Source organism: Tetrao urogallus (assembly GCF_951394365.1).
Source record: "Tetrao urogallus genome assembly, chromosome: 8".
Taxonomy (NCBI): domain Eukaryota; kingdom Metazoa; phylum Chordata; class Aves; order Galliformes; family Phasianidae; genus Tetrao; species Tetrao urogallus.
Window position 1 is genome coordinate 20480968 of NC_136821.1, and position 27183 is coordinate 20508150.

The 27183-nt window shown below is 35.7% G+C and overlaps 1 protein-coding gene across 3 annotated transcripts in view; it reads right to left on the reverse strand.

The window, feature by feature from the left end:
* Positions 1-1269: 1269 nt before the first annotated feature.
* ATF2 (activating transcription factor 2) overlaps positions 1270-27183 on the reverse strand; it is a gene marked incomplete at both ends in the record, with an annotated part of 37479 nt that continues 11565 nt past the window's right edge. For 2 of the 3 annotated variants that reach the window (XM_079538832.1, XM_079538834.1), the window contains 7 exons: positions 1270-1496; positions 8073-8178; positions 14672-14878; positions 15889-16038; positions 24975-25061; positions 25227-25341; positions 25631-25809. In XM_079538832.1, the coding sequence (XP_079394958.1) occupies positions 1270-1496; positions 8073-8178; positions 14672-14878; positions 15889-16038; positions 24975-25061; positions 25227-25341; positions 25631-25809 (1071 nt within the window). The remainder of the gene's footprint in view (positions 1497-8072; positions 8179-14671; positions 14879-15888; positions 16039-24974; positions 25062-25226; positions 25342-25630; positions 25810-27183) is intronic. The other variant, XM_079538833.1, reaches the window with a different exon arrangement.

The following is a 27183-nucleotide window of genomic DNA, read 5'->3' on the forward strand; positions in this document are numbered from 1 at the left end:
TTAGTTATCCAAGTTTGCACAGTAAATAACATTTTAAAACTGCAATCACCTATCAGCCAGCATCACATTGAAGGCATCTTTAAACATTCAAGCAAAAGACTGCTGGCATTAACTACTGAACCATTCTCACGCACACACCACACACACCACATTATAATTACATTGTTTCCAAGATACGGTAGATACTGATTTTTTTTTTTTCCACAAGAAAGGTATCAAAATTTTTGCTACTAAAAGATGACAGTGCTTACACAAGAATTAAGTACAAGTTAGCTTGCAAATACAAGACAATGACAAAAAAAAGTCTTGAGTTGTCTGAAGGATTTTAGGCTATTCAGGCATCCAAAACCATGAGTAAACTCTGTCTGCGACTCAAAAATCCACCAAATATCATCTTACTTTGGAATACTAAGTATTCCATACTTGATAACCCCGTACTTTACAATATGCTTACTGGTTTCAGCCAAACAACAAAGGGTAGTTACAGATATCTATGCTTACTGAAGAAATAAAGCTCTCCTCCCCTCATAATGAAAGTGTTGGAGAGGGGAAAAAAAAAAAAAAAACAAAAAAAAAACACCTGACAAATTGAAAAAAAAAATCTATTTAGTTACGATCCTCATTTAGGACAGGTATGTGCATAAGAGTACTGTATTTCATATACTGTACTGGCCCTATTAAACAAATTAAAAACCCAACGGTTAAAAAGCCAACCAAAATGCTATACATAAAATAACCCAAACATTTTTCTCCCAATGTTCTTCCTCTCATAATGTGCAAAACAACAAAAAGGCAAAAAGACTAAAAGCAAATTTACTGTTACGGTCTTTCTCTTGCCTAGTGCTTTATGACCTTGCTCGTGTTACAAAGTCAATAGGGACTATGCAGAACTTTGGTATAAAATGTCACATAATATTACTATCACAGTCTGGGGGATGAACTTTAGTAACTCACCCCAATGTTTGTTGAAATAATACCAAATTAAAAATGAAATAAACCACGTTGTACTGTACATACACTTTACACATTAAGCACAAAAATAACTAGTAAACCTAACACTTAAGAGAAAAAAAGTCTTTTACAAAGAGACTTGTAACTGGTGTTCTGTCTCACCTTCACCTGCCAATCGTTAAAGCCAAATTTAGGTTTGAATTTTAAAACCGAGTAATTTTAAGCTACAATTTCTCCTAGCTGGAGACTGGTCTTTCATCGATTTCCCTTTAAAGTCACAAACGAATACCTAAGAAAAGGATGCAACCAAGTTCCTAATCAACTCCCCGAGGGCTGCGCCTGGGAGGGCGGCACCACACCGACCTGGGGAAGCCCGGGCTCCGAGCTCTGGTCCGCCAGCTGCGTGAGCACCGAGGTGGCCACCGCCTCTGCCTTGGAAGTGGAGCTTACACCGTTGGAAGTGCTGACGGAGCTGTGCTGAATAGCTTCCGTGTGTGGGCTGCTTGGCACTGAGACGTCTTCTGAGCTGTCATCTTTATCTGCAGCTTCAGAAGAGAAACTGGTTTAGTTTTCTTTTCCCTCTTAACACAAAACCACTTCCCACGCGACAGCAGTTCCCTCCTAAACAATCAGCATTCATGGTATCACTTAGCACAGCAAACTGCAAAACAATCTAATTTTCATTGCTTTTTTCTTTTTTAGACAACACTACTTCACATAAGCAAAGATGTGGATTGCATTATGGAGTATTCAGCAAACAAGAACATTTTCACATCTTCAAAACCATGATCAGTGCCATCTGATTCCCCACCTAGTAAATCAACTGCTGGGTACGGTGCTCACGCTGTGTCAATAAGCAGCACCAATAGATTGAAGGTGCTACCAGCTCTGCTGCTGCTATACGAATTTTTAATGGGTGCCATTTACTTCATTTGCTCAGTAGTGAAGAGACTGGTTCTGTGATCAATGATCATGATATCCTCTCTGAAAAAGGTGACATTTATAACCTCATACGTTAGACAATATTTCCACAAGTTTTCAGACCTCATTCTTTTAACATATTAAAGTTCAGTGACTTCTTTAGTGCACAGATGTCTCTCATTAGGATTTAAAATTATTTTTAAAATAAAAGTTCCAATATCTTTAGAAGTATTTATTCTTAGTATCTTTAAGAATAATTCACTTTGACTGAAGTGAGTTTGCCACACAGTTGCCTCATTTTTATCTCATGACAAAGGGTAAAGATTCAAAAAAATCTTACTATGCAAAATTAGAACTTACAAAATGAGCATGATTTAAAATGTCTCACAAAGATGTCCTAGCCATGCTAAAATTATCCTTCTTTTCCCCAGAATTTCAAGTTAGCCAAAGCATGATGCAAACACCATCAAATAAAAAGCTGAGTTAAAGGCTAAAAATCAAAAAGAAAATAAATCTACTGTTGTTCACACATCTAATTTTGAGTGAAGATCAAATTTAATTATAACTCTTCTGTAGCACTTTGTGCTATTTATTGTTCTTCAAGTCACTGCATAAAGCTTTTGTGAAAAATACTTAAAGTGAACATACAAATGAAAGACTGGGAAGTCATTTTAAAACACTACTGACCATTGTGTCATCTAACAACATAGACCTACACAGACAGAAGAAGCAAGAACCATTGTGGGTGGCACAACAATTGAACAAAGCTCGATTTTCCCTAGATTTGCTTTTGTAATCCTCTTCAGATTGCTTGAGATTGGCCTACAAAGTTGAGCTACACAGGGTAGAAGAGATAGGAAAAAATGACACAATAAAAGATACCATAGCCCCATTACCACACAAAACCAGGATAACAGCAGTAACCGAAATGAAAACAAAGCATGAAAAAACAATAATGAAGTTTATGATGCACTGGCGTTTATACGACATACTAGAAAATTCAGTAAATTAGCAAGTCCAGTCCACAACATAAACATCTTTGAAGCAACCCTATGCATACTAAGAACCCGCTCCTCACCACTGTTTATTACCAAGCACTTTCAGAAAAGAATGGTAAGGTCAAAGAAGATATGTTAGTAAGCAAAACAGCTGTATTCCTTTGCAGGAACTGTTGCCTGGTTGATGAACAAGGAAACAATTTCTCTTATACCCCTTCTACAAGTACAAGTTCATAATCATTCGAAAGCATCACAAAGTTCTTAATCACAAGATTACCTATGTTACAGATGGTGACTTTTTTTTTTTCTCCAGAAACTGATTTTTCTAATGTCCAAAGCATTAGATAGACAACATTGAGTTACCTCTGCTGACAATTACTACATCGTAAGATTACATGGCAGCTGAATACAGCAAGAAAATAATTATAGTACTTCTGAAATGTGTTATGATCTTTAATAGGATTTGTCCATGCAAGAAAAGGAAGAACACGAGTGAGTGCCAATTTAGTTCATACTATTGAACAGGATTTAATCTTTGCTACACTTAGCTGAGACTTGCAGGATCTGATGCAAAAACAAATAAAAAGGAGCACACGCAAACTTCCTTAAGAACAGAAAGGAATTCTTGTGCTACCTCCTGAAAAATACTGAATTACTAGTTATGAGAGCAGCACGTTTTTCCCTTCAGACAAAATGGAACAGCCATGAGCTGGACACTTGTGGATAAAGCCTCCCCACTATCACACCTGATACTCCTCTTCAGACTGTTGTTTCTTCTACGAATATCAACTTTCCCATCACCTTTTCTTTTTTGCTGATCCCTGATTTTCCTGGTGGCAAAATCCTCCTTATCCTCAAAAAAACCATGAGATTTAAACACTACAAGCCAGAGATAGAGCATGAAGATAATCTTTCAGTCAGAAGGAAGATCTTCCATTGTTCTGTACCTCTTAATATGTATGGTCTTAATGCAAAATTAACGTTTGTAATAACATCACAACAAGAAAAAACGTGAAGAGTTGACTTTCTAATTTTGGTTGGAAGATGATCTGAAGTGCAATGAAAGAACCAGTTAGGGTAACACTTATGACTACCACTGCACAACAGAAACTTCAGTATAGATGAGAAGATGAATATACTGCAGTGAAGAGATAAAAGGAGGTCATTCAGATATTTTCAGACACTGTGGATGTGGCAGGGAGATTACAACAGTCAGATGACTATGTGAGATACAGATCTAATGCTTGCTTATACTAATGACTTCCACTGGAGGTGTAAGTCCTTGCAATAACTGCAAAACAGTATTTTGCAATGAGGTACTACCCTGAAGAAGAACTTCTTTCATAGTCCTAAGTTGACAGGCACAGCAGCCAAAAACTGAACACAGAAGTCCATTTGAAGAACCAAAACAAAGCAAGAAAATGTATGCAATGAATACAGAGTATCCTCAGAGTCACCTCATTACAGATATTATTTGTCACCTTAAGCTCAAAGATAGATAATTAAAAAACAAAGACTTTCAGAAGAACAATGGACGATAAATTTAAATTCAGACAGATTTTCCTCCCTCATGCACTGGAGAATTTTCTTGCACAGCGTTGAAATTGAAGGGTGCAACTGATACATACCAAAATCATAACGTAGATAACAATGTAGAAGAGAGCCTGGACATTTTAATGTCTCCCCTGGTTTTGCCTCAAACCAAGGAAAATGCAAGATCCAAAGTAGAAGTGAATCTACAGAAATAACATTTGCAGCGTATTATAAGGCTTAAACTTTACAGACCTACATCACATGAACATTCCTGAAGGTTACACAGTTCCTAGACAGGAACTCTGTCTCACAAAAAGGAGCAAGTATTTCAGTAATGCGCTGCAAGGAGGGCTGGGCTGAGCTGCAGACAAGATTTTAAATAATACCAAACAGAACACATAGAAAACTTACAAGGATATGTAAAGCACCCTTGCACAATAATCAAAACTTGCTACCATTTACTTCTTACCATTGCTTACAGGCAGCTTTCAGCAACATAAGCAAAGAAGGAGTTGCAACTTCAGAATAAAAACCCAAATAATAATTCCCATATCCAGATCTAGTCCTCTGACATTCTCCAGAAAGGAAACCTTATGGTAATTGTCAACTACAGAGAGACTACAGAGGAACTCACTGGAAAATTATCATTTCTAGACTTGAGTTTGCTGCATCACTGCAAGGGCACATTCACAATTTTCTGAAGGATTGTTGCTTGCTTACACAGAACGGGCTGTAGAAACACCTGAATAGTTTGGGTTATCCAAGGTCTGAAACTGGCTAGTTACCCTCTACTGTTACTTTAAAACTAACTTGAAAAAGAATGCACAAAAAATTTCATTTTCTACCACCTGCCTTACAGTCTCTATCTTCTTTTACATTCAGTTTCATATAACTGATCCTGAAGACTATGACATCCTTTTGAAAAATATCTGAAACTTTTTTTTTTTCCTCCAACAGGAATTTTCACATTTTCTTTTCACAAGTTTTAGCTTTCTTGCTTTAAGTCCAGAAAAAAATAAAATAGAAAATACCTGCAAGTTGCAGAATACTTTTAGAAATAATCTGGTTTTGAAGAAGTAAAATGAAAAATAAATGGACCGTATTTAAATTCTTTGTATACACTACAATACCCCAGTGTTTAAAGATACATTCAAAAGCAGTACTATTTTTCATTAGGGAAAAAAAAAAACCCAAAAACTTAAACCATCTGAAAACACAAAAATTGAAACAATTTTGTCCACAATACCTTGAAGCACCATAATAATAATACTTTTTTTTTTTTTTTTTTTTTTTTGACCTTCTGTTTTTGGAAGTAGGCACAAGGCTTTTTAAATAATGAAAATATGCATTCAGAAGCAATTTTCAGAAGGGACATCTTCACTGTTACGCTTTCCTCACTTGTCATGAGGCAAAAAGGCAAAAATGTGCCTGAACAATCGGAGGATCTTGTAAGATATGTAAGTAGGTGTCAAAAACATCCTGCAAAGCAATAGATTATTTCTGCCTATACTACATCATAGGTGAAACCCTATTAAATTGTAGGCTTAGCTGTTAAAATACAGTCTACCCGGTATAAAATAGCACCATCTCAGCAGTGTGCAATACTCAGCACTGCAGGAGCAGTGTAATCTGGTGTCTTCAGTTTCTTCCACAGAGATCCTGTTAAACCGTTCAATACGTTCTTAAGCAATTGAACTTAATTTGTTTATTTAAAAATACTTTGCCAACACTGTTTTCAGGAACATGTAAGTTAGCTGAAACTATTTTTTCCACCCATGAATTATACTGTGGGTAAATCAGTTAGCCAACATGTTTTCCTAACAGTATGCACATGAAGATGATGTGACAACATTCTGTCAGAGGGATGTCATTACAGCCATCCTTTGTGCTGAACGCTGACTTTCAAAAAAATTAAAAAACAAAACTGAACAAAGACAAACAAAAAAACCCAGAAAAACCAAGGAAGTGAGCTATGCTGCCATTTTTCTCCTATTATTAGTTTTTTCTAAACTGTGGTCTTTTTTACACTGATCAGTGTTGTAGCACATATTCATTTTGTTTTCTTTAATAAATCAGGAATCTTATAATCCTTTTTCAGAGGACAGAGAGCATACAGTATCACTAAGAAGTCTGTCATTAGTATTTCACCAAAGAAATCCTTAGCATATAATTAGCTTGCCAGTCTAAGACTTATATTTCTGAATTTGCATTAAAAATATTTGAACGTGTATCCTCAAAACATCAAAATTCAAGAAACCTACAGTTGCTGCTCTTTTTGGGGCTTGGGGAGGGGATTGTTAGTTTTGGTTTGTTTTTTTTTTCCCAGAAAATCTTGCATGCATAATGTTATTCCCTAGTAGCTTCTGTATGAAATTATGTTGTGCTGTCAGATGGGAGCCATAATGGCCTCATCCCTGCAGCAATCATTGTTAATATAAATCCCAAACATATTTCCATACTGTTCCAATTTGCTCCAAGATGCTATTTTCTGCCTTGTCAAAATGACTGGAGATCAAAGGACCAAGATTTATAAGCTCAAAACTGACAAAATCAGTATTCCAAGTATACGTGGCAAGAGAGAGTTGCTAAATCTCCTGAATCTTTTAAATTAAAAAATATTGCCCATTCTGATGAAACTGCTTACAATGACTACAAGTAAAGATGGTGGCCATTAAGTTTTATCGCAAGCACCTGAGGATCTGTTTGCATGCAATACAAAATGTTCCTTTATTCTCCTGAATTACTGACACTGGCAAATTAAAATGAAGTGGCTACATATGGCAGAAACAATCTTCACATTTACAAATATCCTGAAATATCACTAAATCATAAAAACGAAAGCTGTGGGTTATATATTATGAATGTTGCCTAATGCATTCCCGGCTCAGTTACTTGTAACAAATTTGTGTACAATGGACAAAATTGGCCATTTATTCTACAGCAGCGGCAGCAGCTGGTTCTGGCACTGCGTATCATATCCAAAAATGAAGTTACAAGTCAGGAAAGCATAATTAACCTTTAAAATGCTGGAAGGATAAAAATCAAATAAGCAGCTTACAGTGAAAATATGTATTAGAAAATAAACGCTAACTAAAGCATTTGGTATTCCCTTCATATTTCCTTTTTAAAATGCCCCGTTAAAAGAGGTTGTTTAATGTGGAAATCAAAACAGCCTAGAAGACATTGTACAGTAGGAGGCACAAACCTGCATCTGATTACTTTAACAGCTTGACTGATCCTGGATGTTATGGTAAATGAGGACAGCTGTTGTATTACCTTTTCTGAAATCTCATTACTATAAAGAAAAAATCCACAAGGACCTTTCTCTGTACTAGGCTAAGATAAAGTATAAAGAAATGGTTTATCATGTGCTCTTAATACTTTAATTATATTTTCCAAAGCAGGTGTAGTAGCCTACAGTCCATATATGCTAATTACCACGTGCATTTATTAAACCAACATAAAACCCTGAATGATATGCAACAATTCAACTGAGAGGACCTAAATATTCCATATACATTCCTGCCTTATAATAACCTTTGAGATTAAAAAAGAAAATCTTTAGTATAATATTAGAAACGCACTTCTTATTTTTAATGTTGATTCAGTTCACTTTGGCAGTATTTCACTGCCGCAGACTAAGGCTATAGGTAATGGAACATTACTCACTATGATAGCCAGATTTCTTCTGCATGGCGGTTACAGGGCAATCTTTATGAGCCAGAAGAAGCTGTTTCAGCTGTGCCACTTCATTTCTCAGCAGGGTGACTTCATTCTAAAGGAGAAGAAAGTTATGTACTTTACCAGGCTCAAACTACACGCATTTTGAAAGTCAGTATTAAGTTTTATAGGATTTTCAGTTGATCATTTAAGGGTAAACAAAATACAAGAATTTTCCATTTGGTGTATGTACAGCAAAAATGTATGCTTTTTTTTTTTTTTAATCTTACAATACTTCTTATCTGAAACTTGATTAACTTTATGATTTCCTTAAATAGGAAACTCTTTTATGGAAAATACATGTTATTCAGTTTGCAGATGCAGAATCTACGTATACTCTTATTCACATGATCCTCTACTGTAAGACTCTCCTACAGATTTTTATGAATTCTAACCAGAGTAAATCTACATTTAGCTACCCTCGTTCAACAGATGCTACAAACAAGAATACACTTTTTTTTTAAGAAGCCTATGCAGCATTGATTTTGGCAACTACATTTGTACTTGGACTTCAAAAATCTCACATAATGGAAAATAATTTAGAAAATGTCTGTTGATTTTCACGTTTCTCCTTAACGATCATGTATAAAGCAAGTACTGTATGAAGCAGTAATTAAGAATGATGACAAAACCTAAGTGTCAGTCTATACCGCCAAAGAGGAGCATAATCTAGGAGACAGCACTTGCAGAATCTAGTGACAGTGCTCGTTCCCAGGCTGTGCCTTTCCACTACTGGGTGACCTTGAGGAAGGTCATTTTTCTTCTTTGTGCTGCAATTTCCCCATTTGTAAGATGGAGGACAATACTTACCTTCTCTGTAAAAGAATTTGATATCTATGAATGAGAAACAGTACATAACTATACCGACACTCCAAATTAAGAACAGTGTGGCATGGTGAGAGATTCATTTTCACTTAGAACATTAGAAAAACCAGTAGGTATCTACAGACTCAGGTTATCTGCAGTGCTTTATGAGCCTCACATCCTGATATGCAATATCTTTTCAGGGGTTAGTTTATTTTAAATGCAAGTCCTTTCCACTGATATGAAATACTTGAAGTTATTTAAACCATACAAATCTGCACACATAAGTAAAAAATGTATTACCCATGAATGCATGTGTTTATGCATTTGGAAGCAATTTAAAGAAAAGCAAACATAGAAAATTAGATTACAAATAAAATTATGTGGAAAAAAAACCCATGCAAATGTCGATCTGTCTGTGTAAGCTAAGGTAGTCCAGTCAGAAGAGATGAATGATAACTAAAAGGATTCTAAAATAATGAAAACATATTCAAGAATAGAATTTATTTGGTATACTTACACTAGGTAATATAATTTAAAAATACTGTAGCTAAAATATCAGATTCGGATGACACAGCTTTTCTCCGTGCCCTCTCCCTCTAATTAGAAGACCAATTTTATATCCGCAAAATATTCTTTAAAAAATTAAGGACTAATTTTCTGTTCAGTCATTTTACTGTGCCAAATATCCTTTGCAGGAATTTTAAAGCAAAAAGAAGAGCTGAGAGAAATTTGACTTCACTGATGTTTCTAATACAAGAGAACTGTGATTACAAAGAAAAAGGTTGTAAAGAAAAAAAACCAAAACCCACATCACCTACAAAGCTCTACCATCTGGAATTGTATGTCCTGAAATCCTGGGCTGTTAAGGGAGCACTCTACTTGTGCCTCCAGCTTTCAGTTCTCAGTTCACCATGTTATTTACTGTGGCTCCACATGTCTGGATGCCAACCAGGCAGCTGCACAGAGTTGATACAGCAAAGTGCTGATGCAGTTTTGAGATACTTCTTGATAATGTACAGAAGCAGCAATGTCCAAGAATATGAATCATACTTCCGTTAGTTTAAAGGAACACTGGCAAAATAAACTATCAAATCAAATTATTATTGATTTATTTGATAATTATTATCAAAAAAATATTCTGAAAGTTTCTACCTTCATCTCCCCCATTTAAGGAAGAATTTTATACATGAATAGCATATATAAAAATGAAGCAGCTGTTTACTAGTGTAAATAAATGTAGTATTCATGAAAAACAGTTGAAAAGGCAGTGCCTACCTAAAAGGAATATAGAAAAGCAAATACCTTATTTTAAAGCAGATTTGGAAAAAAAAAAAAAAGCAAAAAAAAAAGCAAAAAAAAAAAAAAAGCATTCCTATACTAACTTAAAAACTTGAGGCACGCTTCCTGAAAACAGAGCTAGCACTGTTAGTAACATCAACACTGTGCCAACAGCATCATATTCCACTTACAAACCATTCCTGAAAGCAGGAGAGAGTAAGTCCCAGACACACTTGGTATGTGGAATGTGAAAGAGAGACAAATCAATAGCTGTCATTTACATGCTACTAGTAACAGCCACTTTGGACTGATAATAAAAGTGGTTATTAGAATCAACGTCTATATACCTTGCAGTTTTCTTATCATGCATCTGACAATATGACATCCTTCCAGCTCTTTCAAAATATGTTAACAGGTGGCCTTTATGGAAAATAGGCTAACAAGAAGAAACACACAGAACAAACAATTCAACAGTTGGCACGAAGACACACTGAAACTTTTTGCACACAGAAGATGAACAGCCCTCTTCGTTTATTACGTCAAGAGCAGGTATCAGCCTTTCTTTAAACAAGCATGAAATATACTTCACATTCTACCTAGAAGAATTCTTATGTTCACATTTAAAAAGCATGCTAATATGGGAAAGCAGGATTCTGGGGGAAAGCACATCTATTTCCACCTGTATTCCATTTTTCAAGAGATATTTTCCCTTCTGTACATCACAGTACATTGCACTGTGTACAATATGTTCTTCTGCATCTGCCTATTTTCTCTACATTCGAAACACACGTGTAATAATGGGACCAGATTAACCCTTATTAAGCTGGGTGCTGGGCAACATTTGTGAGGTGTATTTACCAGGCCTATTACCAGAGACAGGCAAATGTGGCAGTTATGGGGATAATGGACTGTGCATTTATTTTTTATATAGCCTTCCTAAAGCAGCTTCTGTAGTACTAGCACAAACCATCAACTGATAAGGAATGTCTCCTAAAGCCCAGAAGGACCTCCTAAGGAAGACAGACCATTCTTCTACTAACAGAAGTAACACAAACTCACTAATTATTTGTCCTTTGGAGTTTTTAAAGTGGTAGGGATCAAATAGGGAACATGCTACAGACTTTGGAATCAGACACTGCAATACCACTGAGCAGCCACTGGGCACACATGGTCAACAGCTCCTTAAGAACATGTTACATAGCATACCATATTCAGGACAGGCACAGAGGCAACACAACAAAGTTTAACAATTCTCAGATCATTAAATGAGTCAACATATGAGTAGAAAACACAAAAAAGAAAACAATAAATATATTTCAAAAAGTTGGAGGCATGAAATAACATATGTAGCCCGTAGTATAGATTGATAAAGGCCAATCTAATATATGCTATTGACATGATTTCATAATATGAAAATATTTCATAATAATGAAATCTTCATTACAGTAAAAAAAAAAAAAAAGCTTGAATAAATTACATTCTCATACACAAATTCAACTAAGAAAGCAAAAAACTGTGGAACAAAAGAATATGTATCAACCCACTATAGCTCTTCAAATCTGTATGTACTGCTAGAGAGCTCCCAGTTTTAAAAACGTTGACATTAGAATCTGTGACACAAATATAAGATGAGAACTACTGTGTTGAAAGAAGTTGAAAGTGTTATGCGAAGCACTGCAATGCAATTCCTAGTCATTTTGGTATTAACTTATTTTTGTAATTATGACATCTCAGCAGGTCACTTAGATATTAAACAAGCACTACTAAACCCTGCCCACTCAGGCCACGAAGCTGTACTAAGGAAAAACTCCAAATGTAACAAGTTTACTATTAAATATAATGTAAGTGACCATTTCTGCCCACTGCGCTGATCAGCTATGTTAGATTATTAAGTAAAACATCACTATGGAAATTCAGGATGGATGAATGCTTTCACATAATAGTTTGTTTCTCTGACATTCAGTACTCTTCAAATCATTCTGTTCTTCATAGTTAACAGTTTTGCTTTTGGCAAATTAAGGAATCCCTTTTTCTTGAGTTATTACAGAATTATTGCTTGGAAATCCGGAAATGTTTTGGTTTCCAGATATGTAAACATATAAGTAAAAACCATAATCAAGATTTAGATGCAACTATAGGCCTAAGCAATGCATACAAATAAATACAGCAATATTTTACATGGGCAGCCACAGTTATTCTAACCGTTTAGGAGACATTAAGATCACTGACAAAGTCCCAGGATGAAACATGTTTTAGCATTTGCCATAAAACAAAGTGTAAAACATGATTTCCCTTCTGACTTTAGATTCTACTCTCACTCTGTATTTGTAACAAGAATTACATTGCGCTACAAACATCAATTTAGAAAAACTGCAACTGTTAAAGAAGAGAAAACCTGTGGCCTTCTCAACGAGACAAAGCTTTTTAATTTTTTTTCCCTAGATCATTACTGCTGCTATGGAGCACTTCTTAAACAGAGCATTAGCTTTCTTCCGTATTATTATCAGGTAGTATATTTGCATGCCTTTATATGGATGTGTTATTTTGATTAAAATACCTGCAAACAAGTCTGATTCTGCATTTTATCTATTATAGGATGTTTGAACATGCACAGAACGAAACCAGGATTGCTCTCTCTCTAATAAGCAAAAGACTACTATGTTATTTTGTAACTGTACAATACTAATGTTGCCGTTACAGTAGCACCTATAGCACCTACAGTAAATAAGGTGTGTGTGTATATAACTGTACAACAACTTTCATTATTGGTTTCAAACCCACTATGACAATTTGTTACCAACAAATGATGATAGGGTACTTTCATAGTTTTCAATTATAAAAATGGATACATACAAGTTAAAGGTAGTTTTGTACCAAAAACTACTTTCATTAAGACAACTGAAATACAGCCAATTGTTTTTGTTGTTTTTCTTCCTGCGAGAAAAGTACGCTATACCTTCACTTGTTCCTTAGATTCTTTAATCTATAGTGCTACATGTCATTTTGCAATTAGTGGATGTACAGCAAGGGCTATGACTACATTAAAGTCAGATTGTGAACAGGTATGAGAAGATTATATACTTGCAAGTAAGTTAAGTAACGCCATGATATCAGGCAGTGTTTCTAGAACACGATTAATAGTTTCACATTATATGCTTAGCTCTGAATTTCTTATATTTTACAATCTGATGCTGAAAATTTTTTAAGACAGACTAGATACGTTTTTTATTTTTAGGAAAAATTTCTTTAAGGTTGGACAAACACTGGAACAGGCTTCGTAGTGAGGTGACTGGTGCTCCATGCCTGTCAGTGTTCAAGCAGCATGTGGATAATGCCCTCAGTAACGTGCTTTGGTTTCATTTGGACTCAATGATCTTTGAAGGTCCCTTCTAAATGCACTCTTCTGTTCTAGTCAGGAAACTGAAGGTGGCCAATATTTTCTAATGCTGATTACAAGATAAAACATGCTCTACTATTCTGTGGTTGAGCTGGGACATCTTCATCAATAGCACCAAATGAGGGTTTTAATAGGAAAGATCTGTGAATTTGACTCACTGAACAACTCTAAGGAAATGAGACAAACTTTAAAATATCAAAATACTTTTTGTTGCATTTTCTAAACAAATGCTTTATTTAGGAAACAATATCAAGCTTTCCTTTCCATAATTCTTAAAATGATGCTTTCAGACTTTTTATTTTGAAACAATACTTCCTGCCAATTCTTGTGTGCTGTGGTAAAAAATTAAGAAAGCATATTTTAGTAGTAGTAGCAATTTAAACAAAAGGGTCACGGATTGTTTAAGGGGGAAAAATGCGTCAATGTGACAACTTTCCAATGAAACCTCTGATGGTGTGGAGAAATAACTGGTAATATATACTAGGCTACCCTCTTACAGTATACATCTCTCCCTCTCAGAGTTATGCACACTGGGAGGGCAGCGTGGTGAAATTTGCACTGACACTGCCTGTGCTGTACCTGTTCTGTGGACAAAAGAGGCCTTCAGTTTCCAGTGATGTCAATCAGGCACCTTTCACGAGCACTACATTCACTTTAAAGGAAAAAACAGTGAAGTTAAAAAGAACCAAAGGAAATAAAAGAAATATTATTTAAATAACTCAGACTGTGATAGAAATCGATAAGTCCAAGGCATTTTTTAAGGTAAGGCTATTAAGCCTTTACTCCAACATATCAAGTCACTTAGTATCACTGTCTGAAAGTTATTTAAAATGGAACAAAGGACAAATGGGAATGATCCTAAGTTTACACATCTTAAAATCAGAACACTCTTTTATATTCTTACTTTGCTGGAATATGCAATTCAATACTGGATTTTCAATTCTGACCTGAGACATCATTTAAAAGTAGCTTACATCTCTGATTTCATGCAAAGTTTAAGTTCCATCGATGCAGAATCACTGTCCAAGAGTGATTTAACCATCTTTACTCAAAATAGAAAGTATACCTGTAACTGGCCATTTAGCGAGCTCAGGTCCTCAGCCTTTTTCTCCAATGACTGTACCCAGACTTTCCGTTTCTGTCGGCACCTGGAAGCAGCAGCTCGGTTTCGCTCAAGAAACTTCCTTCTTTTTTCATCAGGGTCTTCATTAGCAGCTCTTCTTCGCCGACCACCTGTATTTGGTGTTTGTTGTGTAGGCTGAGCTGGTGATGCCTGAAAACAGCACGAAGCGTTAAAGAAGTTATCAGTGTAATAATAAGTCTTCAAGAGCACGGGGAAACAACCCAAAAACACATCGAAGCCTTACAGTAAACCTTGCTTTTATCTCACTGACCCTCTATTTAGGGACAGTGACTGTTTCCACTGCCATCTATCAATGTTTTCTTAAGAAACTGCTCTTCTGACAGGTTTCTTAGAAGCAGAATGGCAGTTGTCCAGGATTCACTTTGGAAACACCTCTTCCAGCAGCACCTCTAGCCTGACTTGGAGCTTTTGTCCCTTAGTTTCCTGTTTTCACCTGCCACCCCACAGGAAAACACTACCACTTCTAAGCTCACTAACCTCCTTTCAGTGCTCAGAAAGACACAGTACTGAAACTCTTCTTGTGGAAGCCCAAAAAGGACCTTAAAGCAATTAACACAAGTGTTATCCTTGATGCAGTTAAGAAGTTCAGAAAAGTGCTTATGATGTGAAATGCAGTAGACAGATGTAATATAAATGCAAAACAAAGTAAGCTGTTCTTTTTGATTATACAAAATCAGTGGTATAATTTTCACTTACTGCAAAAATTCCTGCTAGCACACTCCAAAAATCAGGAGTTAGTTTTAAATCTAAACAGACAGATAATACCTATTTTGAAATTATCACCTTGAATAATGCATTGCAGAAAGAACATTATAAACTCTTCATTACTACACAAATACTGATACGACAGCAAAATACATACTGTACCGACATAGCAATCTGGCAAAATTACATATAATCATCTAGAAAAGGCAGTCTGCTGCATAACTATATCTATCTATCTATCTATATATCTACCTATCTATATAAAAGGTGTTGCCAGCATTGCACCAGAGCAGTCAATTTCTCCCTCAAACCTCTAATTCTGAGAGTATTCCATAGAACTTGTTAAGCTCTGCTTTGTAAATCAACAGTAAAGAAAAAAGTTTTTATGTAACAAGGAACGGGGCAGGAAATGCATTTCCACTTTGTTGTCATACCGGTGTTTCAGTTGTTGAAGTTGCAGGTTGCTGTAGAGACTGTGGTCGCGGCTCATCTGACTGAGTCCTCACCAACCCACTCGGATGTCCCTTGGCAGTATCTCCATTTGTTACCTGAGGGTGCTGCTGGGTCAAGGCTGCTTTCAGTCTCTGAAAGAAAACAAAATTTCTTTTTCCCCTCAACATAATGGAAATATGGTAACATAATTACATAATCATAGGATAACTTGAGGACTTATGAATGATTTATATTAGTTACTTCCACTCCGCTTGGCAAACAGGAACTCCAACTCTATCACTACTGGATTTTTTGCTTGTTTTTCACAGGCTTTCAACAGCAATGTAGACATATATCTACTTGCAATCATAACTTCTTGCAATCATCATAACAACATCTCAGAAAGGACTGCAAGCTGCATGGAGAAATAAACAAAAGAACCTCCTTGGTGATGAACAGTTTCCATGCAGAGATGACTTGAAAGCATGAAGAAATAGTTGTTGTAACTGGTATTGTATTGCACTTGCAATGACACATGCAGAACCAGGAATACTGGCACAGTACTCAGCTGCAATATTTAGGTCTGAAGCTGGCTCATATATTTCCATTTGGAGTCCTTATTTTAAATATTGACAATTTCATAACAGTAACAATTTTCTATCACATTCCTTATACCAAACACATTTGTGTATAATATTAACAACATTTAGTTATTGTCTTTTTAATTAATTCTTGTTTCAAGGTGGTTTAGAATATGAAGTAAATGTCAATAAAGTACTAATTATTTAAAAAATGTCTTAAAAATGCTGGAGCTGGGCTGCATTTGGTCAGTCCAAAAAAACAAAGGATTTTGCATCCAGTCATGCAGACAGATACTCCATATCAGCTATCATACAGTATCCAGTGCCTCTCAGGATTAAGCCATTGGAATATAATGATAGCTCTCTTCTTCCCTGATAGGATTTCCTGGCTCCTGTTTTACATTTAAGCAACAGATTGCAGATCCACCTCTGCCAAAACTGCAAAAAATCTTTGTGATACGGCAAATTGACCCTCTAAGTAGTTGATTGTAGCCTCTAACCACCAGCAGCAGACATCCTGTTTGAAGACCATACAGAGAACTGAGAAGAATGAGAAGGTCCTAACATTAATTTGCTGGCTTCCTATTAGAGAAGCTTCAGTGACTTCTATTTACCAACGCAGTAAGCTTCTCTAGTAGCCTCTTTGATAGGAACTGCTCTATATAGAGTGTGACAGCACACATCACCCCACTCAAATTCTAAATGCACTTCTCGAAAACAAGAATGTAAGAGATCCCCAACAGCTCTGTATGGACACTCTGTATACCTTTACACATTATTCCTTCAGATAAATATTTGGCTTCTAACAGCCTAGCTCTGCCTGGTAATCCACGAACTGGAATCATTAAGCGGGACCTTTCAAGCACTTCCATCTTTTTAAGATCCACTACACTAGCAAAACACGAGTTAAATGATTCAAAACCTTTACACTGCAAAATAACAGTTGCACACAAATTCACTATGCATTGTGGTAGCTTCAAATTATAAACAGTCTGACTTTTGAGCTATTAATTAAAGAGTAGGAACAACAAACAGAGCCATACAGAGATACAGAGACAGTAAGTTTTGGGTTGGTTTAATTTATTGTGGTAAAATTACTGAAATAAGATGTCAGTTTGTCAACAGATCTGCCAAAGCTTTCTTAATGCTGGTTGGTAGTTAACATACTTTGGAAAAGGGAACAGATGAACTTATGTGTGTAACTCACAATGATGCAGGCTTTAGGGCAGGATGACACCATTTTTAAAGATAACATGCCCACAACTCTTAGTATGTATACTAAGATTTCCTGTACTCTGGAAATCCTAAGTCCTTTACAATAGTAAAGCAAACTGACAACTTGTACCTTCCCAATTCACCATGGAAACACAGGCTACCAAAAAAACTCAGTCTATGCCTCCATTTAAACAAGAATAGAATGGCCCCAGTACTTTCTAACTGAAACTACTGAAGCAAACTCCATGATCTAAGTATAAAAATGTTGATTTGAGGATCTTCTTCATCAAGCCACAAGATCAGGATACTGAGATCCCCATCTAACCTGGCTTTGCACATCTCCAGAGATGGGGCATTCAAAGCTTCGCTGGGCAAAATGTTCCAGGTGTTACCATCTATTAATAATTATTCAACCACAACGTAGTAACTTACCATACAAAGGCATTCTCCTCTTCCACTGTGATTAGATTTCATCCATCTCAACTGTCTGGATATGTAAGTTCAACAACAACAAGCTAAATTCTAATGTTTAAGGCAGTGTAGCATAAAACTTAAATAGTATGTGGATGGTCAGTGTGCCTGTTCAATTCTGTTTGTGGTTGTATGAGCAAATTTTGATGCAAGCATCCACCACACATACAAAAAAAAACCAACCACCAAAAAACTCTGTGAACTGTTGGAAATGCTTTGTAGCATTTGCAAAAAGCCAGCTCCTTAAATAAGTTTCACTGAACATATCCACTCTAGTAAAAGACTGGCTAAGGTCAGAAAACGTGGGAGATTAAATAAAAGTAATGAGTATTTGAGTAGGCTTTGAGTTTTGATGACTGTTTTTTGCGGTTTTTCTCACATAAGGCAAATAACTTATTATTGTCCAGGTTCATATTTTAACTCTTCATTTCTGTGTTACAGACATATTTACAAAGTTAGACTAAAAGTTGATGCTATTACATTTGTATGTTGCCCATTTAATTTGAAAATGGCAAAAGTAAAGTAAATATAAAGTACTACTTATAAAACATATAAGCATAGGGATATACGAATAAAGGAGAGCTTTCCATGTTGTAATGCTAACATTCAAATATTATTGTTTTGTATGTTAGTAAATACACTTCTTTTGAAAATTACATTGTTAAATCAAATTAGAAGCTTTTGGAAAAAAAAATGCAAAATCACTGGCTTTAGCTTTATATCACATTTTCAAAGTTGAAATAGTAGTTCATAAAAAAGTGAGAAATAACGTGGAAAGTATTATTACACATTCTCCAAGGATATTCAATTTAAGCATTTCATATCTCAGCAGGTAGTGCTGGAACAAAATACTGTGTGGATGTTGTACTTCCTGTGAATAGTGAGACATCAAACATTATGGGAATCTTGGGAATCTCAGTTTGAAAAATCCAGTATATTGAAACAAATATTAGCATAAACATACATCAGCATTAATGTGTGAGGAAAGTTGATAAAAAACTCAGTTTAACATTTTTTTTTGCTTACTATGGGCAACCTAGAAGTGGTATTTTCAAATAGCTTAATAGCCTTTAAAGTCTTGATTAGCAAGGTTTTATTGTTTATGTACATCTTTGAAAACAAATCCTCACTGCATTTGTCAAAATTTGGTAGGACTATAGATCACTCCATCAAGAGCTCATGGAAACAAGATAATATTCTCCAGAAACAATTCATGAAAACTCAGATCCATATTTCATATCTGCCACAAAAGCTCATCAGAGTAATAACCCTCCTTCTCCTGGGTGTTATCCTACCATCTGCTGCTCTATTACTTATCTTTATTTTGCAACTAATTAACAGCATAATCTTCTAAATTCAGCAAGTTAATTATCATTATTGTGGTCTTTGCAGCATCATCAGTCCTTATGAAGACTTGTCTCTCCACCCCCAGAGAACATATGAAAATGAAGTAGGTTGTGAGAGGGTCTGTTTCTTTAGAGTAGGCTCATTAGGTGTTTGCTGATTAGCTCGGCATGCAGAGAGACAGGTCAGAAGAATTCTGCTGAACACGGGGTCCCATACCGGGCTCAAGCAAGTTAATGCAGGCTTCTGAACATTTGCCAAGCTGCCCTGTCAATTCTCAGTAGAAACCTCCTGCAGAAAGCCCACTGGCTGCCCACTGCGTGCAAGCCATTTCTCAGTTTGTGACAAAAGATTTTACATGATGAGGGGAAGGAGGCAGGGGAATTGTTAGTGTAAAAGTTAGAACAACTTTTCTTTCACTGAGAAACTTCTGCAACCCACGCAGAAGGGTATGAACATTAGGTTTGCAGCCACAATCCATACACTCAGGAAAAAGGGATGCACTACAACTAGGAACAGCTCACGGCTCAGATTTAATCTCTGAAAGCATACAGTTTCAGATCTTCTCACAAACAGATCAGAAGCAACTATGCAGTACTTAGAATTACAAATTCTTATCATAGAATGGTCTGTGTTGGAAGGAACCTTTAAACACCATCTTGTTAACATCCAAGCACCCTTTACCTGAGAAGCTTCTTTGTTTTTGTAACAGCTATTACATCTAATTCTAACATTTTCTAAAATATTACAAGATTAATCTGTACATTTTATTTTACTAAACTATGTAGCATTTAGTTTGCTCTGCACAACTAATATGAAATCATGTTATAAAAGTGGACAATTTATTTTCAGAGCACTGCAGAAATGTGAAACCCATTTTCATTCCTACTGTCACTCCCAGTACAACAAGGATACACTCAAAAGAATACCAGCAGAAGACAAAAGGTTGTTCTTGAATGAAATCTCTAGTCATATTTCAATCAACTCTGCAGGCAACAAGAGTTACAGGTTCCAATCATACTCAAACTGCAGTAACAGTGCCTGTTACAGGTGCGAACGGAACACATATTTGCTACAGTAGCTTAACAGTGTACAATGAAATAAAAATGCAATCCAACTGTGCACAATTATCCCATAGCACTGACACACATATGGCATTGCATATGTAACACTGTATAGGTTGCAGTGATGAAGCACACACACAAGACTGTACTTAAAACATTCTTCCTCCACTATATTTTAGCTGTTTGAGTTGAGAACAGTATGCAACAAGGTCACCAACTGTCGGGATGTGGATTGTTACATAGACAATATAATATTTTTGTCTCGTGGCTTTTATCTTATCTGCTTTGTAGTTGCATTATTTGCAGTTGGTTGTTTTTTTTTTTCTATCTGCTATTACACTCAGTGAACCTGTTTTCATACGCAGCTGCTCCTCCACAGAATTCATGTGATTATTTAACGTCCAGCAACTTTAACAAAGAGAGAGCAGTGTTCCCAAAGTCATGACTCAATAACTCTCTTCACACGAAAAAATCAAAACTGTCTTTCTGAAGGAGTCTGATATCAGATTGAAAACATTTTGATCAAATTTTGATCAGAATTTTGATTATTGTGCGCTAAGCTGGGACACTATAATACAATGAAGAGAGCCTACTTAGAAACTGACTTCAAAAAGCTGTTCATTTTGGGGCTGGAGTGGGGGAGTTACTCAGCAACTATATTAGGTCTCTTAAGGGTTATAAACTCCCAGGACAGATGAAGGAAAGCCTTAATCGTGTTCCAGGAAGGCACCCTACACCAATTATGAAACAAGACTTCTGCAAGTGTTCTAAAAGCCTTTAGCTTTTAGAAGTCAGAAACTCAATTTGTTTTTACTGTAGTTGACTCATGATTTTATAAAAATAAATGTATGATGTTGTATATACAATTCGGTATATGCAGTTCACAAGTAGTTCACAAAAATAGGTATTCATAAAATAATAAGAAAATTTGGATATTTTAACATCAATCAATAGAAATTAAATTAAATATTAAATTCATATTTAAATGCCAAATCTCTACAATCATTGAAAGTAACAAAAATACAAATACAAAAATATATATATTTTTAAAGGTCAAAATTCTCACCTTCACTTTAAGGCAAAAATATAAATATCTGTAACTGTATCCTTTTGTAAACACTTAAGAGAGAAATGAAGAATTGAGATGAGGAATGAAATCAGAGCACAACAAGCTTTCTGATCATACTCTAACATATCTCAGCTGCTTGAAACATCATGCAAAAAAAAAGAATGGCAGAAATAACCTCTGTAAAGAATGGCACAAAGTATAAATGAAGGGAAGCTCCCGGTTCCCATCTTCAAGTGAAAAGCTGCTTCTAACATTTCTTCAAGAATTTTACCCCGAATCTCTGAAGCAGGTAGATCTGTGTTAAGAACACCTTGAAACAGTATTGTCATACATACGGACAGTAGAAAATGCAGACTATTGCATTAGGAAACGATGGGCTTTAAGGAAAAGTAAGGTTTGAACAATTATGGCCAAAAGCTTACATGACAAAACCCTCTGGAGCTGCACTGAACCTATGAACTTCTCCCATCTTGCAACTCATACATTATAAAACTTACCTTCGTATCTGCAGAGCAGATGCAATGTTACGAAGACAACTGAGCATTTATTTATTTTTTAAATATTTGCTACATATTCTGTTCCTACATTTTACAATGCAGTATGAAAAAAAATTTGTGAGAGATTGCAACATTTGTCTGTAAAGTACAAAAAATCTCCAACTAATAGACAATTAAAAAAGGAAAAAACCAACAGAAAATCCTGACTCCTATGCCCCGATTGCTGAGAGAGCAACATCACAGCTGTCCCTCTTCATTCAGTATTCCATTTAAAAATGCAGTAAGAATATCAGGCTGACAGGCTTCATCCCAGAGAAGTGGATGCAGTAACTGCTCCCTACCTTCTGCTTAAACATACCAATAAATCCATAAATTGCAGTCTACTGTTAGTAGATGAAACACACATCATTTGATCAGTGATTAAATTTAACTCAATAGAATAGTTTATATTTCACCTTTCAGGAGAACTATCAATAAAGTGAAAAGAAAACAAGTAGTTGCAAAAATAGGTAAGATTTCTTGTCTTAGCCCAGAACACAAATGAAAAATAGAACTGATACTATACCTTCGAAGAATTGGATCTGTTGCAAGCAAAAATATTTTTCAAGAGATATAAGAAAAAATTAAATAGAAGAAAGTACTTGGCATCACAAAAGGTTTGGATTTTTAAAATTAAATGGAACTTTACAGTTAATAAACCATAACATATCTGTCAACAATGCATCACATGGCAGAGTGAGTTAGTCTTCCTTTTGGAAGCTTTTCTGCAGAAACGTTAAAATTCTCATTAAGTTGCCTTTACTTGAGGAGCAATAAGAAATTAAGGTTTTTATTTTCATGAATAGGCACTATATAAAAGTATATGAGCATAAGAAACATACATAATTCTGATATTCTTGAATTCTGCTCATGCTTTGTATTAGGAAACAAGGAAAGAAAGAAGAAATAACTGCAAATATACTTTTTACAGTCTCATTTAAAAAAAAATATAGGCAATCACTGAAGTGCATATATTAGCTAAATTCTAACGAGAAGACTAACGAGACTATTAAATTTTAAGTCTAATGATCTTTGTTGTTCTTTGCATCCAAGTGATTGCTTCTTCCAGTGAGAGATCAAAATCTCCACTGCATACGTGTATTTTCTCCCCTGCTTTAAAGCTTCATAAGGACAGATCGCTCAAGAGTAATCTGCTTAAGAACCTAAATTCCAGCCCAACAATGAGAAATGCATATTAGATGATAATTTATCCTTATTTCACAAAACAAAACTTCACACGAGTCTCCTAATAACTACAAACGTGCAACATCTGTGGGCAAAACCAAATCTCATTTTCACTTTTTTAGCTTCTTCTCTCCTATATTTAAGATAAATTTCATCCCATCAGACCTGGTTACACTGAAGTTATTACCAGGCCCGGGGCCCCCAGCATAAGGAAGAAGCAGATTGAGAATAGGACACAAAGATGAACAGAGGGCTGAAGCAGCTCTCCTCTGAAGAAAGGTTGAGGGAGCTGGGCTTGTTCAGCCTGGAGAAGAGTATTTAAGTTATTGAAGGGAGATTATAAACAAAGGGAGAACAACTTTCTACACAGCCTGATATAAGACAAGGGCAAATTCTTTTAACCAAAAAGAGGGCAGATTTAGGTTAGACATTAAGAAGAAATTCTTCACTGAAAGGGTGGTATAGGAGGCTGCCCAGAGCGGTTCTGTATGCCCCATGTCTGTAGATGTTTCAAGGCCAGGTTGGACAGGGGCCGGGGCTCTGATCTGCTATCCACTCTGATGGGGGGTAGCAACCATGCCCACTTATGGAATTGGATGGGCTTTAAGATTCCTTCCCAGCCAAGCAATTCTGTGATTCCACATTCCTAGTGGGATAAGGATGAACAGAAAGAGACCTCTATCCTTTCTGTTCCTCTCTACACTATTTTAATGAAACTGAAAGGATAACCTGACAGAATTAAGAAAAGTTTGGGAAGGAGAATGGCTAAGAAAAGGTAAAGAGAAATAAGACAAAGAATGCTAAGATCATCCTCCCACTCAACAATATTGCTGTTCAAAATTAAAAAAAAATCTAGCAGGTATTCTTGATTCTTTTTTAGTTCCTCAAAAGAGGAACACTGCTTCACAAGACAAAAGCATTTTACATTTCTGTTGATACCTAGATAAGTGGGTTAATTGTTACTAATAATATGTTATTAAAATAGTTGGGGCAATAAGAAAAAGCCAGCAAAAACAGCAAAGCAACTGATAGTTTTTAATTCAAACTACCAGCATAACTTGATTACTAATATTTTTTTCTTTTTAAATCTCTGCCTGTTTTACTCACAATTTCCCCATACAATACCCCCTGAACAAAACAGCCCACACACAACCGAAAACATACAATACAACTTCTAAAGTATGTCAGCAGCATATTACAAAAAAATTTGTCAACTGGATTATATTTGAGAGTCTGAAAACATTGTTAACACAGCACTTTCTTTTCCTAGATTTTTTTTTTTTAAACCAAGAAACATCACATCTTACAGGAAGAACTACATTCTTCGAAGATGATGTTCACCATCGACAAGCTACTGTATTTGTCTTTCTTTTAACTACTAACATTTCTAATCCTCCAATGCAAGAAGCAAGAAAGAGTTCATTTGAAGACCATTTAAAAGAAAGACATACACCGGAATTTAAAATAATTATAATCCAAATGCAGCTATTCTTCAGTTTCATTAAATTTGTAGTTGCAGATTTTAGACTAACAAAAGAAAACTAAAGCCATTCTAAAAAGCAATAAAATTTAATCAATTTCTCAAGTTAGTCTTCTTGAGGAATAATGGAGTTTTTCACTTACCAATTTAGCCTCAGACTGCACTGGCTGTGGGGAGGAAGGCCCTGGGATTCCTGGGATACTAGGCACCATGGTGACAGGTCTAACAAGCTGACCAGATAAAGTATAAAAATGAAGAAAGCCTGAGTATGTTATCATAACACAGAGTATTTGACACCACTACCCTCTGAAACCAAAACAGCTGTTTCAAGTTCTATGCTGCACTTATGCAAACCTGCTACACTTTCAAATTAATGTAACATCATGCTTACTTACTGGAACTGCAGCAGGGACATGTACATTAGAATTTGTAATAGATGCAGGAATAGCAACAGGCATGGTTTGTCCATTAGGAAGATGTAACAGCAGTGGAAACGGGCCTGGAACTGGACTGAAAAAGGAATTACATGTATTAGAGAAAACTTACCCAGAGAAGAGAACAACCTTATACATTGTATAAATATATGCCTATATGAACAGTTTTAATGTAATATTTAGAGACTAAACATGAACTTGGTGACGTGAAGAACACGGAATAGCATTTCACATGTACAGAAGCACCACTTTCACCCAACTGTCTCTAAGTTGTATAATAACCAAAGAAACAGTAACTGACAGTTAGCAAGACAATCTTTCTGGAAACTGCAAGAAAGCATTACACCAAGTTTTATGTGACTTACACTATTGGTCTGTTAGAGGATGGAGCCTGGGTAATAACAGTACTGGACGTTGGTGACGGTATTGCCTGCTGAATAATAACGCTGGAGTCAGAACTCGTAAGTAGAACATTAGGAACCTGTAGCGATGCTGGACGAACTATCGTTGATGTGGGCTGTGCAGTCTGCTGCAGTGACACTTCCTGAGGAGAAACAAAAGATTTTGTTTGAAAAATACAGTTATGCACCATGAATTCAGATCATAAAAGGAATTTAATTTAAAAGAACGTATCAGAAGTTCTCCAGCATCTGAATCAGCAAGAAGAATCAGTTGTACATTTAAAAAAAAATTAAAAATCTTCAGATTAATTATTTTAATCACAAAAATGAAATATTAGCGTTATTTTTGTTTTATGACCAATCTTGGCTCCATTTATGATAAAGTTACAGTTAATATCCGATCAAATCTAATTATTAGTTAAATATTTTTATAGCAAGAAACTCACTGGTGCTATCTGCACCATTGCACCCACAACAAATAAAATATTTCATGGTGTTCTTACGAACATTTCAAATTCAGCTATTGTATCATCTTTAAACAAAAACAAAATAGGTTTATTTTCTAGAAAAAAGGAAAAAAAACAATTTATGCTACTTTATACGTGACTTGTATATGCTTTATAAGTACAGCGTTATGCAGTAACAGCTCCCTGGAATGTTACATGGAGAGTACTATGACAAATATTTGGATATCCTGACACAGAGAAAAGGATCTGAGCGCAGGAATTGAATTTCCTGGCTACAACTATGTAACAGACAACACTCACTGCAATTCTTAGCTTAGCAATCAGGTAGCACACATTATGAGGCGCAACATAGTACAAGTAACCCAGTGAAACCAGAAATGCCTTACCAAAACCAGTACCTTCCTTCTCAAGAAAGCTTTCATATGGTCAGACTTCAGATTGTCTTTACATGGGACTTTTTTGAAGTTATTTGGTATTTTCACACTAACTCTACAGTCCAGGGCACAAAGCTACACTCTTGAGACCAGCTTATTTTAGTTGCTCTGCTGTGAGACATTATTTCAAATAGAACTTCTCACACAGATGTCACACAATGTGTATTGACGGGAATTCAACTCAAGTTATTAATATTTATTAACAAAGCTTGAAGTACCGTGTCTTAGCCATCTTAGTTTTTTTGTTTGGTTTTGTTCTTTGTGTACATTCCCTGGAAAATAAGCATCCAAGTACTTTACAGAACTGTATATGGGCTAGCAAAATGTGGGCTTTAAAAAAAAAACAAAAAAACTTCAGATAATGAAATTTCCTCCCCTTTGAAATACACAGGCTAGATTTGACATCAGGGTTCATTAATTCATTCATCTTTTTCCCCCAGGGACCTAAAAGAGCCTATTCACGGTGAGAGAGTTTTGGGAGAACAACAGAAATACAGCAAGGAAGACAACAATACATAATTTTATTTATTTTTTTTTTTTAGCATCAATATCAATCTAGTGAAATGATACATTATAAAACTTGAACACAGTACCTAAGGTTATGGACGAGTGCCCA